General features: G+C 39.6%; 1 protein-coding gene across 1 annotated transcript in view; it reads left to right on the forward strand.

The window, feature by feature from the left end:
- LOC115217841 overlaps nucleotides 1-15,463 on the forward strand; it is a 153,567-nt gene that overhangs the window by 90,772 nt on the left and 47,332 nt on the right. Inside the window, exons 6-8 of the mRNA XM_036507773.1 lie at nucleotides 6,294-6,390; nucleotides 11,944-12,176; nucleotides 15,363-15,456. Coding sequence (XP_036363666.1) covers nucleotides 6,294-6,390; nucleotides 11,944-12,176; nucleotides 15,363-15,456 — 424 coding nt within the window. The remainder of the gene's footprint in view (nucleotides 1-6,293; nucleotides 6,391-11,943; nucleotides 12,177-15,362; nucleotides 15,457-15,463) is intronic.

A 15,463-nucleotide genomic window follows, 5' to 3' on the forward strand; every position in this document is an offset into this window, starting at 1 on the left:
CTTAATTCACTGCACTCAAAATAAATATTCACTTTTATTTTTCCATTTTTACCATAAAGAAAAAAATATCCAATACATATGATACAACCTTTAGTTAAATTGCATACATCTGCCATGTAAATAATCATGAATATTTCACGGAATTGTACTTAGGTGCATGTGTTAAGTGATAGGTGATATATAAAAACTTAGTTCAATTAAAAAACAATACACTTTTCACTATCCAATCACCACTGCCACCTCCACCACCATCACCACCACTGCCATCTCCTCCTCCACCACCGGTGTCACTCTCTCACTCCCTCTATCTCTCCTTCATCTCCCCCTCCCCCTCTCGCTTTCTCTCTGCCTTTATTTAACATCACCATCAGAACACCACCCGTTTGCTCTGCCTTCAACTAACTTTTTCAACCACATAATAAATATTACATTCCCTGTTCCCCACATCATGGACTCTTCCCTCTCTCCCACATTTTCTTCCTCCTCTTTCTGTCTCACTCTTTGCCTTATCCTCTTTTCTCTCTCTCCTCTTTCTTTCTCCTCTATTTCCTTTCAACTAATCATGTAAAAATGTTACAATTACATTCTCTCCATCTCATGTCATGGACGCTTCTCTCTCTCTTTTTCCTCCCCTCTTTTTCTCTTTACCTTGTTTTCTCTCTCCCTCTTTTCTTTCTCCCTCTTTTTCTCTAATCATGTGAAAACATTACCAACAGGCTAAGTAATGCAATAACAAGCAGTATTATTATAAGATGCCATTTGTCTCCAAGAAATCTGTCTGGTTTAGTACATACCATGTGACTTATTTGAAAACCAGAATGCTGATCTATGAGAAAACATGAAAATATATGAGAAAAACTGAGAAGAAAAACATGAAGAAGGTTCGTGTAAAAGTGGAATGAGAAAAAAGAAAGAAAAGTAAGGAAACCAAGTCTTTGTTCCCTTTGTTTGTAGAAATCATGATTAATCAATCTGGCGTAGAATAATATAACAGAGAGGAGGCCAAAGTCTGTGAGATAGCTACCCAATATGAAGAGGGTGGTGTTTTCCAGTTTGATAGAAGAAACTTGTCCATATGCATGCATTTGCTAAAAGTTTTGGTTCTGGAATTCAGTGGTGTTTGAATCTAAAAAGAATGTGTGACCTTTTAACTTGGCATAACTTGCATCTCTTTGATCCATGCATATATGGCATAGATTTCTCCATGATTCTCCCTGTGATTGTATGTGGCATGCAGTTGGTTTTCAAATCTCATATATGGTTATCCATGCAGGCACATGGACAAGTTTGTTTTGTTGAAATGGAGGAAACCACCCTATCTGGATTGAGTCGCTATCTCAAAGGCTCTGGCCTCCTCTCCATTATATTATTCAACTCAACTTAGATTAATTATGATTTCTACAGCCAAAGTTGATGAAGCTCTTAGTTTTCCTACTTTTCTGTCTTCTCATTCTACTTTTTGCTTCAACCTTCTTGTTTCCCATTTTTCTCAAGTTTTCTCATAGACTAGTGTCCTGGTTTTCAAAAATGGAGACACACAGCATGTTATATACATCTGCCAAATTATTGTATCTCAACAGCATGAAACTATTAGTAGCTCTTTTTCAAAATGTGTAATTAAAATGACATTTATCTCTCATTAGATAGAACATTTTCTTTGCTGAATCTACCTAGAATGGAACAGTAACTTGTGGTGAGCGAGAACTCAGGGTGGACTTCAGTGTCTACCTTCACAGCTTGCCACGACTCTTGGCAAGAGAGGCAGAGTGCTGTGAAGGTGCCATCATGGTGGTGGAAGTGAGGGATGCGATGGCAGGATACTTGAGGGACAAATCGCTGGGTTTGGATGGTCTGCCCTACAAGTTTTACAAATGTATGCCAGACTTGTTTGGAAATGTCTTGGCAGCAGTGTACAGCAACTGGCAGTAGAATGGGAGCATCCCCAGTTTTGTGAGCTGAGGAGCCGTAATGCTGCTGAAGAAAGATCCAAACAAGGGGGACGTAATAGATAACTTTCAGCCCATCACTCTGCTCAATGCAGACTTGAAAATTTTGGCCAAGAGGTTGGTGCATGTAATCGAGAAACTGGTCAACAAGGTGCAAAAGTGTGCCATGCCAGGCTGGAGCATCCATGAAAACCTCCATCTGATGTGCTACATCGTAGACAGGGTATTTAAGGAATCTTTATGGGTGGGGCCCTGATCAATTTAGATCAATCCAAAGCTTTCGATAGGGTAGACCATCAATACTTGAAGGCTGTCCTCAGCAGCCGGTTTTGGTCCTGTATTCTGCAGCCAGATGGCTGCTTTGTACAGAGGCATCCATTTAGTAATTCGCATGAATGGGCATCTATTGAGACCTTTCGACATTGCACGTTTGGTCCGTCAGGGATGCCCCCTCTCACCACTTCTGTATGTATTGACTCTCAAGCCACTACTGTGCAAGCTGCTGACACTGAGGGGTATACCGTGAGAACTGGGGTGCAGGATGAGTGTGTCCACATATGCGGACGACGTCACTGTCATAGTGTCTAGCCACGAGCAGATCAAGCTGGTTGGTGAGACACTGAAAGACTACAAAGAGATGACAGGAGTGAAAATCAACCTGGAAAAGTTGGTGGGCTTGTGGCTCGGCACCTGGAGAAGCAAGCCCATGCTGTCCAGCAGCACCACAGTAGTGGGATGCTGGATGGACGGGCCAGTCAAGTTGCTTGGGGTCTGGTTCGGTCCGGACCTGCAAATGGAGAAGAACTGGGATGAGATAATGAGTATGGTGGCCACTCTCTCCCCACAATGGGCCAAGAGGAAGCTGTCCCTAAAAGGTCATCTACTACTGCCTCCCCGTCGTGCCTTGTCCCGACCCTACCATCACCAAACTGGAACACATCCTCTTCTGCTTCTTGTGGAAAGGAAGCGTTCAATGGTCAGGTGATCCGTTTGTTGTCAAAACCATCTGAAAGGAGGGCTGGGCATGCCATAGTTGATGATACGCAGACACGTGCTGAGAGTGCAACATCTCCGGCTCTACGTAGACGATGGTGAACAGGTGTGATGCGCTTTCCCACATCTCATGTCATGGATCAAGAAGAGCTCAAGGAAGGGCAAATGGCACCACGAGTGTCGCGTTGCTCTTGAGCAACTAAGCCATCCCGGGTTGACCTTGAGCGACTGCATCACAACCAAAGCATTCTATAGGGGATTAGTAGAGGGGAGCACCTATTCAAGACGACTTTTGGGCCGGGATCTATGGGCAACTTCCAGAGATCTCTGGCCTGGCATTGCTACCGAGAAGCGCTACCCATTCAGGATAAGCTCTATAGATACGGCTCGAGAAACACGGACACATCTGAATGGATTAGAGACAAACACTTTCCTCTCTGGTCAATCTCTCATCAACTTTTTCAAGTATCACTTGAAAAGGAAGGTGAGAGTAGAGAGGCAAGTTTTGTCTAGCGAATGTTTCAAAACAGATGGCTGAATGTAGCAAGGATGGCATGTATGAATGACAAAGCCACCTTGAGCATGATCCTATCAACTGGAAAAAATTTAAAACAGAGAGTTACTTGTAAATAAATATGTTAATACGTGACATTATTTCCCAAGGTTACCGTGGTCTTTACATAGGTTTTTCTTTCCACGGATAAACCTCCCAATTTCTTAGGAAATTTTTGTACTATTTTGATTATAATTTTGTGTATATCCCAAACGATTTCGATCCCTTTCAATCATTGTCCCTATTTTTGTTTCTTTTTTTACTTTGTTTTCACCCACTTCGAAAAGAAAAACTCGACATTGTATTTGTCCCCTCTGTGTTAAGCCCTGTGTGGCCAATAAAGAAAGTTAATTATCTATCTATCTCATCATCATCATCATCGTTTAACGTCCACTTTACATGCTAGCATGGGTTGGACGATTGACTGAGGGCTGGCAAACCAGATGGCTGCACTAGTGCCAGTTTTTGATCTTGATCTGGCAGAGTTTCTACAGCTGGATGCCCTTCTTAACGCCAACCACTCCGAGAGTGTAGTAGGTGCTTTTACATGCCACCGGCACGGGGCCAGTCATGCGGTACTGGCAACGACCTTGCTCGAATCTTTTTACACATGCCACCGGCACGGGTGCCAGTAAGGCGATGCTGGTAATGATCACACTTCATTGATGTCTTTTACGTACCTCCGGCACGGAGGCAAGATAGCCGCTTTGGCAATGATCATGCTCGGATGGTGCTCTTAATACCCTACTAGTACGGGGCTCAAGTGCCAGTAAGGTGACGTTGGTAATGATCATGCTCGAATGGTGCCTTTTAAGTGCCACTGGCATGGAAGCTGGTTAGCCACTCTGTCAATGATCACACTCGTATGGTGCTCTTTGCACCCTGCTAGCACGGACGCCAGTCATCGAATTTGATTTTGATTTTGATTTCACTTGCCTCAACAGGTCTTCGCAAGCAGTGTTTTAGTGTCCAAAGAAGGAAAAGGTATGCATAAGTGGGCTGGTTACGCTCCTGGCATAGGCCACGAGATTATGGTCTCATTTGGCTTACCGGGTCTTCTCACGCACGGCATATTTCCAAAAGTCTCGGTCAGTAGTCATTTCCTTGGTGAGGCCTAAAGTTCGAAGGTCATGCTTCACCACTTCATCCCAGGTCTTCCTGGGTCTACCTCTTCCACTAGGGTGTGGCACTTTTTTACACAGCTGACCTCATCCATTCTCGTCACATGACCATACCAACGCAGTCATCTCTCTTGCACACCACATCTGATGCTTCTTAGTTTCAACATTTCTCTCAAGGTACTTACACTCTGTTGAGTATGCACACTGACATTACACATCCATCGGATCATACTGGCTTCATTCCTATCTTTATATATATATCAGTTTGTTAGCTATATATTTGTTCTTCTATGATTGCATGAGTTAGATGAATACCTATTACGAAGGCATTGCTTTACAACTGGGTGTTCTTCTTGTCAATCCTTACTTGTGTTTTAGATGAGAGAAATTTCATTCCACTTGTCTTAGAAAGTGCAGAGATACTGGACAACTTTCTGGCAAAGAATAGTCAACAAACCTCACCATATCTAGCTCACCTCTGTGCAGAATGTAATCAGTTACATGGACACACACATGATAGGGAGACTCTCATGTTCTTCATAAGACTAAGAGGTCATCTTCACCCTATGCTATCTTCAGTTAATTGCTAATCCAATTAAAAAGTACGCTAGTTGCATTTTGTCATATTACCAAAATTAATGAGATTTCCTAGTTTATGCTGTGTGTCTGTTCACTTAATGCAATGTGAGAAAGCGGGTGAATGATAGAGCGGTGGTGGGAGAAACTAGGATGTGTTTGCGTAAAGGAGAAGTGTATGGTGGCAGTAACAGAAAGACTAAGGTGAAAGGTGGATGAAGAGAAGGTGAAGAGGAGAAGGAAGAGTGATGGGTGGGTGAAGAGAAGAGTGAGAAGACTGAAGAGAAGAGTGAAGGAAGAGTGACTGTATAGAAAGGAAGGATGGGATGGTTGTAGGTGGGATTGAGACTAGATGGTTCCAGTGTCATCTTTCATAAGACAGGCTGAATGGCACAGAGTAAGGAGAGAGGGTGAGTATCTGAAAGACAAGAGGCTAGACAAAGCCAACAGCATCCCTACATTAGCTGCTTGGTACAAAGAAAAGGAAGGATTCACTACTATCCTTAGTTACACATACACCAGAGCAGAGTGACTAAAAGAAATGAATGGTGAACTGAGTGTGAGTAATAGAGAGATGAATGGGACAGAGCTGATAAAGAGGTGAGATGGTATATAAAAAGGCAGGGTAGATAGCCTATGTAGACACAAAAGGGGATATAATAGGGAAACGACCCAAATGTAGACATATTATATCTACCAGACTCCATCACTACCTCTGTTTCTACATTCAGTTCTATATGAATTTATGATTTAGAATAGAGTAATATTTTCAAGTTGAATATACTCAGATGACAAGACCAGGCTCCTTCCCTGCTGCCATTATTTGTGAATTTATATAATTCTTCTATGTTGTTTTAATTTCTTAATGAGTAAATCTGAACAGCTCAGCTCCTGTAAACACGGTCTTGCTTGACTATAAAGCTATCAATATTTGGGGAAAAAAAAGACTTTATGTGAAGTAGAGATAGAATTGCTGAATGGATGGATAAATTAGATATTTCTCATCTTTGTAATTACAAGATCAAGAACAAATTGACTCATCTCCAAACTCATGTAATTCCTGGACACATAATTTTATATTTTTCTATTTTCCTTTTACTTTAGGTCACACTGAAGAACATGGAAACTTCCAAAATATATTCCTGTCTATATCTTAATTATACTTCTCAAATTCCTTTCCACGAGTGTTCATTGATAAATGGTAAGTTGATGAAAGATATTTCTTATTTCACTTTATTAGAAATTATGAAATAGGTCTGCCTTTCTGCCTGTGTGACTTTTACTTGATGTTATTGTTAAAAAGGTGAGTGAGCAAAATGAACTATAAATGACTGTATTGATGTTACCACAAAGAATTAAATCCTCCCATTAATGCCAGTTTCCAAAGCCACATTCATGATAATATTTCCTTAGTAGAAGGAAGCAAGCTGGCAGAATCATTAGCACATTGGGCAAAATGCTTAATGGCATTTCGTCTACCTTCTGAGTTCAAATTCTGCCATGGTTGACTTTGCCTTTCATCATTATGGAGTCAATAAAATAAGTACCAGTTGCAGACTGGGGTCAATGTAATTGACTTATTCCTCCTCAGAATGTGCTGGCCTTATGCTAAAATTTGAAGCCAATATTTCCTTGGTAGTGTTTGGAATTTTGCTTCTTAAATACATGATTTCATGTTCAATCTCACAGTCTGGTACATTGGACAAGTGTCTTCTACTATAACCTCAGACACACCAAAGACTTGTGAGTGGATATGGTCAACAGAAACTGAAAGAAGCCCATTGTATATATGTATATACATACATATACATATACATATATATATATATATATATATATATATACCCAACCCATGCCAGCATGAGAAACATGTTAAATGGTGATGATGAGGATGAAGATGATACATATGTATGTGTGTGTGTGTGTGTGTGTGTGTGCATTCCCCAGCAACAGTTGATGTTGGCGTGTTTACATCTCCATGGCTTAGTGGTTTGGCAAAAGAGACCTATCAAATAAGTACCAGGCTTATAAAAAATAAATAAAGTATTAGAGATAATTTATTCAACTAAACTTTTACAAGGTGGTACCCCAGTATGGCCATAGTCTAGTGTCTGAAACAAGTAAAAGATAAAAAAAATAGTGAGACATATACTTACATCAGATTTGAAATGAAGAACACCACTTGTATGACAGTGGTGGTCATTTACAGTTATTGCTCAGACAAGGAAACACAAGCACCCTTTCCACACACACACACACATGTATACACATATATATATGTCAGTTTTCTTTCACTTTCTGTCTACCAATTCTACTCTCAAGTCTTTGCTTGGTCAGAGGCTATCATAGAAGGCATTTGCCCAAGGACCCACCCAAATAACCTTCCTCAAATCTGAACCTGGAATATTTAAGTTTAAAAGTCAAAACCACTGATGAATAACAGTATTTTTGGTAATAATAACCAGAGCTATTTTGATTAGATTCCTGAACTCTATTATAATACCCCTCTAACATTTTTTCCAGTTAATTATCTTTGACATTAGTTTATGAGAGGCAGAGAGAGCGAAAAACAAAGAAGAAACTTTATTTTAGCACCTAAAGGCATCATGGAATATTCTAAAATGTTTTGGTGGACTTACAAAAATCCTAGAATTCAGCTCTCTGTAGAGACCCTTCTTGTTGCTACTGAAAGCCTTTTGTCTTTGGATCCTCAATGAAAACTATTTTATTGAAGATAATTTTCCTTCCTCAACTTCCTCTCCAAGAAATTATTCTTATTGTAACTGACAACTATGTTTTAATTTATATGAGATATTCTTGCTTCCATTTTTTGACATATTCATTAGATGTCTTGCAAACAACTTGTACATGCAAGTGCTACCAGTCAAAAACCCCACATACCGGAAGCCAGCATGTTTACATAAGGTTTACATAACGGTCAGTCTTTTGAGCCTGAGCAGCGACCATATTATGAGGAACCGTTAACTCGACTAGATTTACAACTTACCTTCTTTCACACTCAGTAGCAGAAAGGATTGACAAAAGCATAAATGACAAACTCTTCTTGCTCCCTTTCATTTATAGTCGTTGTTTGGATGAAGCAGAGAACACTTAGCTATAAAGATCATGTTTTAACCATTTGCTCTGATTGGTTACTTTTTAGGTGCAATTTGTCCCTTAGACAATAATGCCAAATTAACCGGTCAGCCAATCAAATACTCTCAAATGGATGGAAAATCCTTACATATCACTGTGGAGCCTAGCAACTTGAAATGAAATAATAATGAAATTTTTGTATACAGTGCTTGGGTGCACCACAACTTGTCAAAAGTGCATATAAAACATATGCAGTTATGTACAAATGTCTGGGAAATGAACAGTGTATGAGTCAGATACAGGCTTGCATGTGTATGGAGGGGAGAAAATCAGGTGTAGTGCTGGCGAATCTCAGGAAGCATGGAAGTTTTGATGGATGCAGTGCTCCGACAACTAACAACTGATGCTGGCAGTTTGTTCCTTGCTTCAGCAACTCTTAGCGTGAAAAAGTGGGAGTTGTGCTGTTTTCTGACTTTGTAAACATGTCCATGGGTGTTAGACAGGTGGAGTTTGAAAAGGTGCTCAGAGTTATTGTTAGTAAGAGGGTTATTAATTTTATGGGTGTCTGCCAAGTCAACTGCCAGACGTCGGAGATTCAACATATCCATGCCCAGGGAAGTAAGGCATTCAGAATATGGCAAATGCCTGATGGAGGTTATTCTCTTTGTTGCACGTCGCTGAATGGTTTCCAGATGATTAATATCCTGGGCAAGATAGGGGTTCCAGACCGGTGATGCAAATTCCAGGTGAGGCCGCACCATAGCTATATAAAGCCTCAGATAAATAGCTGGAGATCAACTCACAAAGGACTTAGTAAGTGATGCCAAGACACCCTCAGCCTTCTTGGCAATTTTAGCAATGTGTTTTGTCCAACGCAAATCGCTGTCGACAATAATGCCCAGGTCATGTTCACAAGAAGACTTTTTGAGATTAGTGTTGTAGAGGGAGTAAGTAGATGCTGGGTGGTTTTTCCTCCCAAAATGCATGGTGGTACATTTGTCCACAGCCAGCTTGAGTTGCCAGTCCATGATCAACTTTCGCATTGTGTTCAATTCTGATTGCAATAAAGATCTATAGTGTACAGGATCTGTCCTCTTTATTTCAAGGTACAGCTTGATATCATCTGCTTATTTCAGCAGTGTGGAATTCTTTAAGTTGGCATCTATGTCATTAACATATGCAACAAATAAAAGGGGGCCAAGAACAGATCTCTGTGGTACACCAGATGTCACCTCATAGTGTGAAGAGTGCTCTCCTAGAACTGTGACGACCTCTTTTCAGCCGATAATGGACTTCAACCAGTTATAGATATAATCTCTTACACCCATTTCAGAGAGTTTCACCATAAGTCTTTTGTGTGGCACAGAATTAAAAGCCTTAGCAAAGTCCAGGCAAACAACATCCACCCAGGATCCACGATCAGTGTTATGGGTAATGTCCTCAAGAAACTCGATGAGTTGATTACAGCAGCTGGAGTTAGGAATAAATCCAAATTGTGACGGCTGGATGAGGCTATGAGACTTCCAGAAGTTCCAGAGGGTTTCCCTGATACAGGATTCCATCAGTTTGGCGATGCAGCTAGTAAGACTGACAGGGCAATAGTTGACAGGTGATGTTCGGTCACCTTTTTTGAACAGAGGGATAACACTGGACGTTTTCCACTGCTCTGGAGTAACACCATTGCCAAGACAGAATTGAAAGAATAGTGAAAGTTGGTTTAGAATAAAGTACCCACTGTGTTTGAGAAGTAGTTATGTAACACCATCAAGACCAAGAGAGGCATAGTTACATTTATTCTGAAGGTGGTGTTGTAGGTTACAGAGTCCAGTGTCAGAGGTGATGGAGATGGAACATTTTGATCTTCGACAGTAAAGATGCCTGCATAGCATCCAGCAATGATTTCTGCACATTCTTTGGGATTGTCAGTAATCTGGCCTGTGTGGGGATTGTGAAGGGGGCTAGCTGGAGAGTGAGGTCTCTGTTTTGAATGTACATACTTCCAGAACACTTTGCTGTCAGGCTTGGTTGCTATGCGCTGTTCAAATTCAAGCACTACCTTTTTTTGTCACCTACTTGAGATGGTTGGATGATCTATTGTGCTTTTTCCTGTTGATCTCTGATTTATGCATCTTGTATTCCTGTTCAGCATTACAGCATTCTTTCCTGGCACGTCGGACTGCTGCAGTCTCCCAAATTGCACTATTGGGTGGTTTTTTGTGCTTGCGTGGTACTGATGCTGCTCATGCCATCTATACTGAATTCAGAATGTTCTGAAGTATAGTGTTCACATCTCCAGAGGAATAAAATTCAAGCCAGTTTGGGAATTGCAGCTCGATACTATAAGAGCTCCAGTCTGCTTTATTCCAGTCAAAGCGAGCAGTTTGAAGATGGTTGTGGTTTTTGTTACAACCAATCAGAGACAAGTTGGCCATGATCATGGAATGATCAGAGTCACCTAAAGGTTCTTCAGTAGTGACACTAATAAATGTTTCAGGAGAAGCAGTAAATAGCAGATCCAAAGTGTTGTTACCCCTTGTGGGGGAGGTAACGACTTGGGACCAATTTGAATTCAGCACCAGTTCAAGTTAAATAGAAGAATTTCTCTCCGTTTAGGGAGTCTAGCTTGCGTTTGCACCAGGAAACTATTTGCTCACTTTCTGCACATTCCAACACAATGAAATTCATCACCGCTGATATCACTGCTACCAGCTCTTGCTGTATCTAATGCTGACATCGACAACATCATAATTCATCCTCACATATGTAAACTCACAAAGTGAATATAACTTCTAGTGTTCCCACAGAAACCTTCATTTACCTTATATGATGTTTAATGTTGTTTTACATTCATGTTGAATTATGCATCAATCTTATGTTCTCTTCAGAGAACACTTGTAATGTATGTATTACCAGTTCTTTTGGTGTAATAGATTTTTGCTATTCTTGTTTATGTCTCCTCACTTACATGTATATTCTAACAAGTCGCTCCTTAAATTTCGCACCTCTCTTGTTCGATAAACACTGAGTTAAACTTGCAAAGCTGTTTATTTTCTTCTTTCAAATTTTAATGTTTAGTTTAGCAGATTATCAAGCTCTCAGTTTGGTCTCCCTGCTAAAATTCATTATTCATTATTCATAATTGTATATTACATATATTATAAATGTTTAATGTTATTAAACATTGTTGATGATAATTCTTTCTTTTATCAATTATTTGACTCACTAAAGATAACACAACCATAAATGTTACAACTACCATTTCTTTATTTCTTTATTCTTTTGATACCAACCTGCCTGAAACTATTTAAGTTCTATGATACAAATTCCTTATTTTAAAGTGATCTGAATGAAACTCTTCTGTCAAAATTTCATATTAATTTATATTCCAAATAAATGCTTAAAAGAAACAAAGTTACTTAATAAATTCTTCATTATTCTCAAAATTAATTGAAACCAAGACATTGTATTTCAACAGAAACATGGTAAGAAAAAGGTTGATGTTAAGAAAATCAGTCATCTTTTGTTGAGAAATAACTCAAATCTCAAAATATCAAGTAATTCACCCTTTTTCAAAGCACATTTCTTTTTTTTTTTAATGTATTACAACTACTACACCATCTTTTTTATTGCTTTGTTTATTTTATTCTTTCTTTTCTAGATACTGTGTGGAAAATAGAACTAACTTCTCGCCAAGAACTAATTGGAGATATAAAAGAAGTACAAATGTTTGTTAGAGTGACTGGCAGAGAAACAAACATTTCACGAAGTCTGATGTTCAAAAAGTTAGCTTATCTCCCAACATTTTCTGCTTTTACCAATATTGGAAATATAAACATTGGTGAGATTGAAATATCCTTTGGAAACAAAAACAAATATTTTGACATATCCAAAGTGAGAACTTTTACCTTCTTGAATTCCATTAATATTTTAAAAAATTTTAATTGTTTATTTATTATTTATTATTTATTTATTTATTTATTTATTGTAATTGTTGCTATTATTAATGACTCCCTAGGTTTTCTCAGCCTTGACTGAGAAAACCTAGGGATCAAAGACTTTCCAGACATGGACATCAAGTTGTTTTCTCAGATGCATATACCTAAAGTCTTAATTCAGTCAGTCCTTTTTTCCTAAGACAATAATGGTGAATCTTAAAGGAGATTTGGTACCTATTTCTAGTAAGTCTAATAATCACATACAGGCTTACCTTATTTCCTGGAGTTATTTTGCATGTATCAGTGTGTGTGTGCATATATATATAGGAAGGTGTACTATCATCACCACATCAGCAGTGTCTTCACCACCACCATCATCATCATCATCATTCCCTCTTTGGATGCTGAGATATTTTGGATGGGTTTATCATACTATAAGACAATTATTATTCACAGTTAGTGTTCTCATTACATATGTGTGTGTGTGTGTGTGTCATCCGAACGTGGCTGTAGCCAGCACCGCATCGACTGGCCTCCGTGCTGGTGGCATGTAACAAACACCATCCGATCGTGGCTGTTGCCAGCCTCGCCTGGCCTCCGTGCCAGTGGCACGTAAGAAGCACCATCCGAGCGTGGCCGTTCGCCAGCCTCGTCTGGCACCTGTGTCGGTGGCACATAAAAAGCACCCACTACACTCACGGAGTGGTTGGCATTAGGAAGGGCATCCAGCTGTAGAAACACTGCCAGATCTGACTGGCCTGGTGCTGCCTTCGGGCTTCCCAGATCCTCAGTCGAACCGTCCAACACATGCTAGCATGGAAAGCGGACGTTAAACGATGATGATGATGATATATATATATGTGTGTGTGTATATGTATATGTATTTATATATATACATACATATATATATATACATATATATGTACATATATATACATATATGTATATGTATTTATATGCATACATATATATATATATGTATACATACATGTATATATATATATACATATATATGTATATATATATATATATATATATATATATATATATTTCTATATTATGGCCTATTATGGCCGTTCCTTAATTTTCCTTAATATTTATATATATATATATATATATATATATATATATACATATATATATATATATATATATATATATATATATATATATATATATATATATACGTGTATATATATATATATATATATATATACATACATATATCATCATTATCATCGTCAACGTTTAACATACGCTTCCCATGCTGGCATGGCTTGGATGCTTTGACTACAGACTGGCGAGCCAGATGGCTGCACCAGGCTCCAATCTGATCTGGCAAAGTTTCTACAGCTAGATGCCCTTCCTAATGACAAGCACTCTGAGGGTGTAGTGGGTGTTTTTATGTGCTGCTGGCACAAGATCCAGTTTGGTAGTACTGGCAATGACCACGCTCAAAGGTGTTTCTTACGTGCCACCTGCACAGGAGCCAGTCTGACGGCACTGACAACAACCACACTTGAATGTTGTTTTTCACATGCCACTGGCACATGTACCAGTAAGGCGATGCTGGCAACGATCATGCTTAAATGGTGCTTTTTACATGCCACCAGCACAGGAGCCAGTCAGCAGCCCTGGCAACGATCACACGCGGATGGTGCTTTTAATGTTCCACTGGCACAAGTGCCAATCAGGCGGTACTGCCATCGGCCATGTCAGTGATTTTGATTTCACTTTCCTCAACAGGTTTTTGCAAGCAAAGTTTATTGTCCAATGAATGAAGGTTACTCATAAGTAGGCTGGGTATACACCACTGCCATAGCCCATGAGAAATGGCTTCACTTGGCTTGCTGGATCTTCTCAAGCACAGCATATCTCCAAAGGTCTCAGTCACTAGTCATTGCCTTTGTGAGGCCCAATGTTTGAAGGACATGCTTCACCATCTCATGTCAGGTCTTCCTGGGTCTACCTCTTCCACAGGTTCCCTCAACAGCTGTCCTCATCCATTTGCAACACATGACTATACCAGCACAGTTGTCTCTCTTGCACACCACATCTGATGCTTCTTAAGTCCAACTTTTCTCTCAGGGCACTTGCACTCTGTCATGTATGCACTCTGACATTGCACAGCCAGTGGAGCATACTGGCTTCATTCCTTGCAAGCTTACGCATGTCCTCAGCATTCATGGCCCATGTTTCACTGCCATGTATCATGGCTATTCATACACATGCGTCATACAGTCTACCTTTTACTCTGAGCGAGAGGCCCTTTGTCACCAGCAGAGGTAGGATCTATCTGAACTTTGCCCAAGCTATCCTTACTCTAGCACCTACTCTTTCACAGCATCCACCTCCCACTACTGACTTGGTCACCTAGGTAATGGAAGCTATCAACTACTTCTAGTTTTTCTCCTTGGAATGTTGCCGAAGTTGTTCTCTGCACATTTTCAGTGTTTATTGCTCCTGAGCATCTACCACATACAAAAACTGTCTTCCCAGTTAGTCCCAGTTAGTATTTGGTCTTGATAGCCATTCATAACTTCCTCAACAAGTTGGCATAGTACTCTCCATTGATGGTGTGGCCCTTTTGAAGACAGTCTCTGACTCAAAGCAGTAAAGCCAAGATTTCACGGCTCTAGCATCACTACTGCATAGACAGCCTATGGATTTCAACCCACCTTCATAGCAGAAGACACTTGTCCAAGGTGCCATGTTGTGGGACTGAACCCAAAATCATGCAGTTGGCAAACTTCTTACCATACTGCCACATCTGTGCTCAGACAACCCATTCTACAAGTCCTAAATGATGGGACAAGTTATGTGTGCCTTGGATGAATGGTATAAATGCATAATTTAGTGTCTTACAAAATTACACACACACACACACACACACACACACACACACACACACAACACACACACACACACACACACACACACACACACACACACACATGATAAATGTCATAGTTTTTGAATTTATATTCCAAGCATAAATTGGCTGTTGAAATGGATGAAATATTGATCATAACACCTGATTCATAAAGGCAAAAACTGACAGTCTATCAATGTAAACATTTTCTGTTAATTTAAATATATAATAAAACTAATCTGCTTAAAATTTTCTTTTATAATTTTTCAGATTGTCATGACAAGAATACTTACTGGTGAAGAATATGGTTGTGCTAACATAGACAAGACAAATTCTCCTGAATATTCTTGTAAACTCCTGAACAGTAAGAT

This window comes from Octopus sinensis, linkage group LG12, assembly GCF_006345805.1.
Source record: "Octopus sinensis linkage group LG12, ASM634580v1, whole genome shotgun sequence".
In the NCBI taxonomy this organism is placed as follows: Eukaryota; Metazoa; Mollusca; class Cephalopoda; order Octopoda; family Octopodidae; genus Octopus; species Octopus sinensis.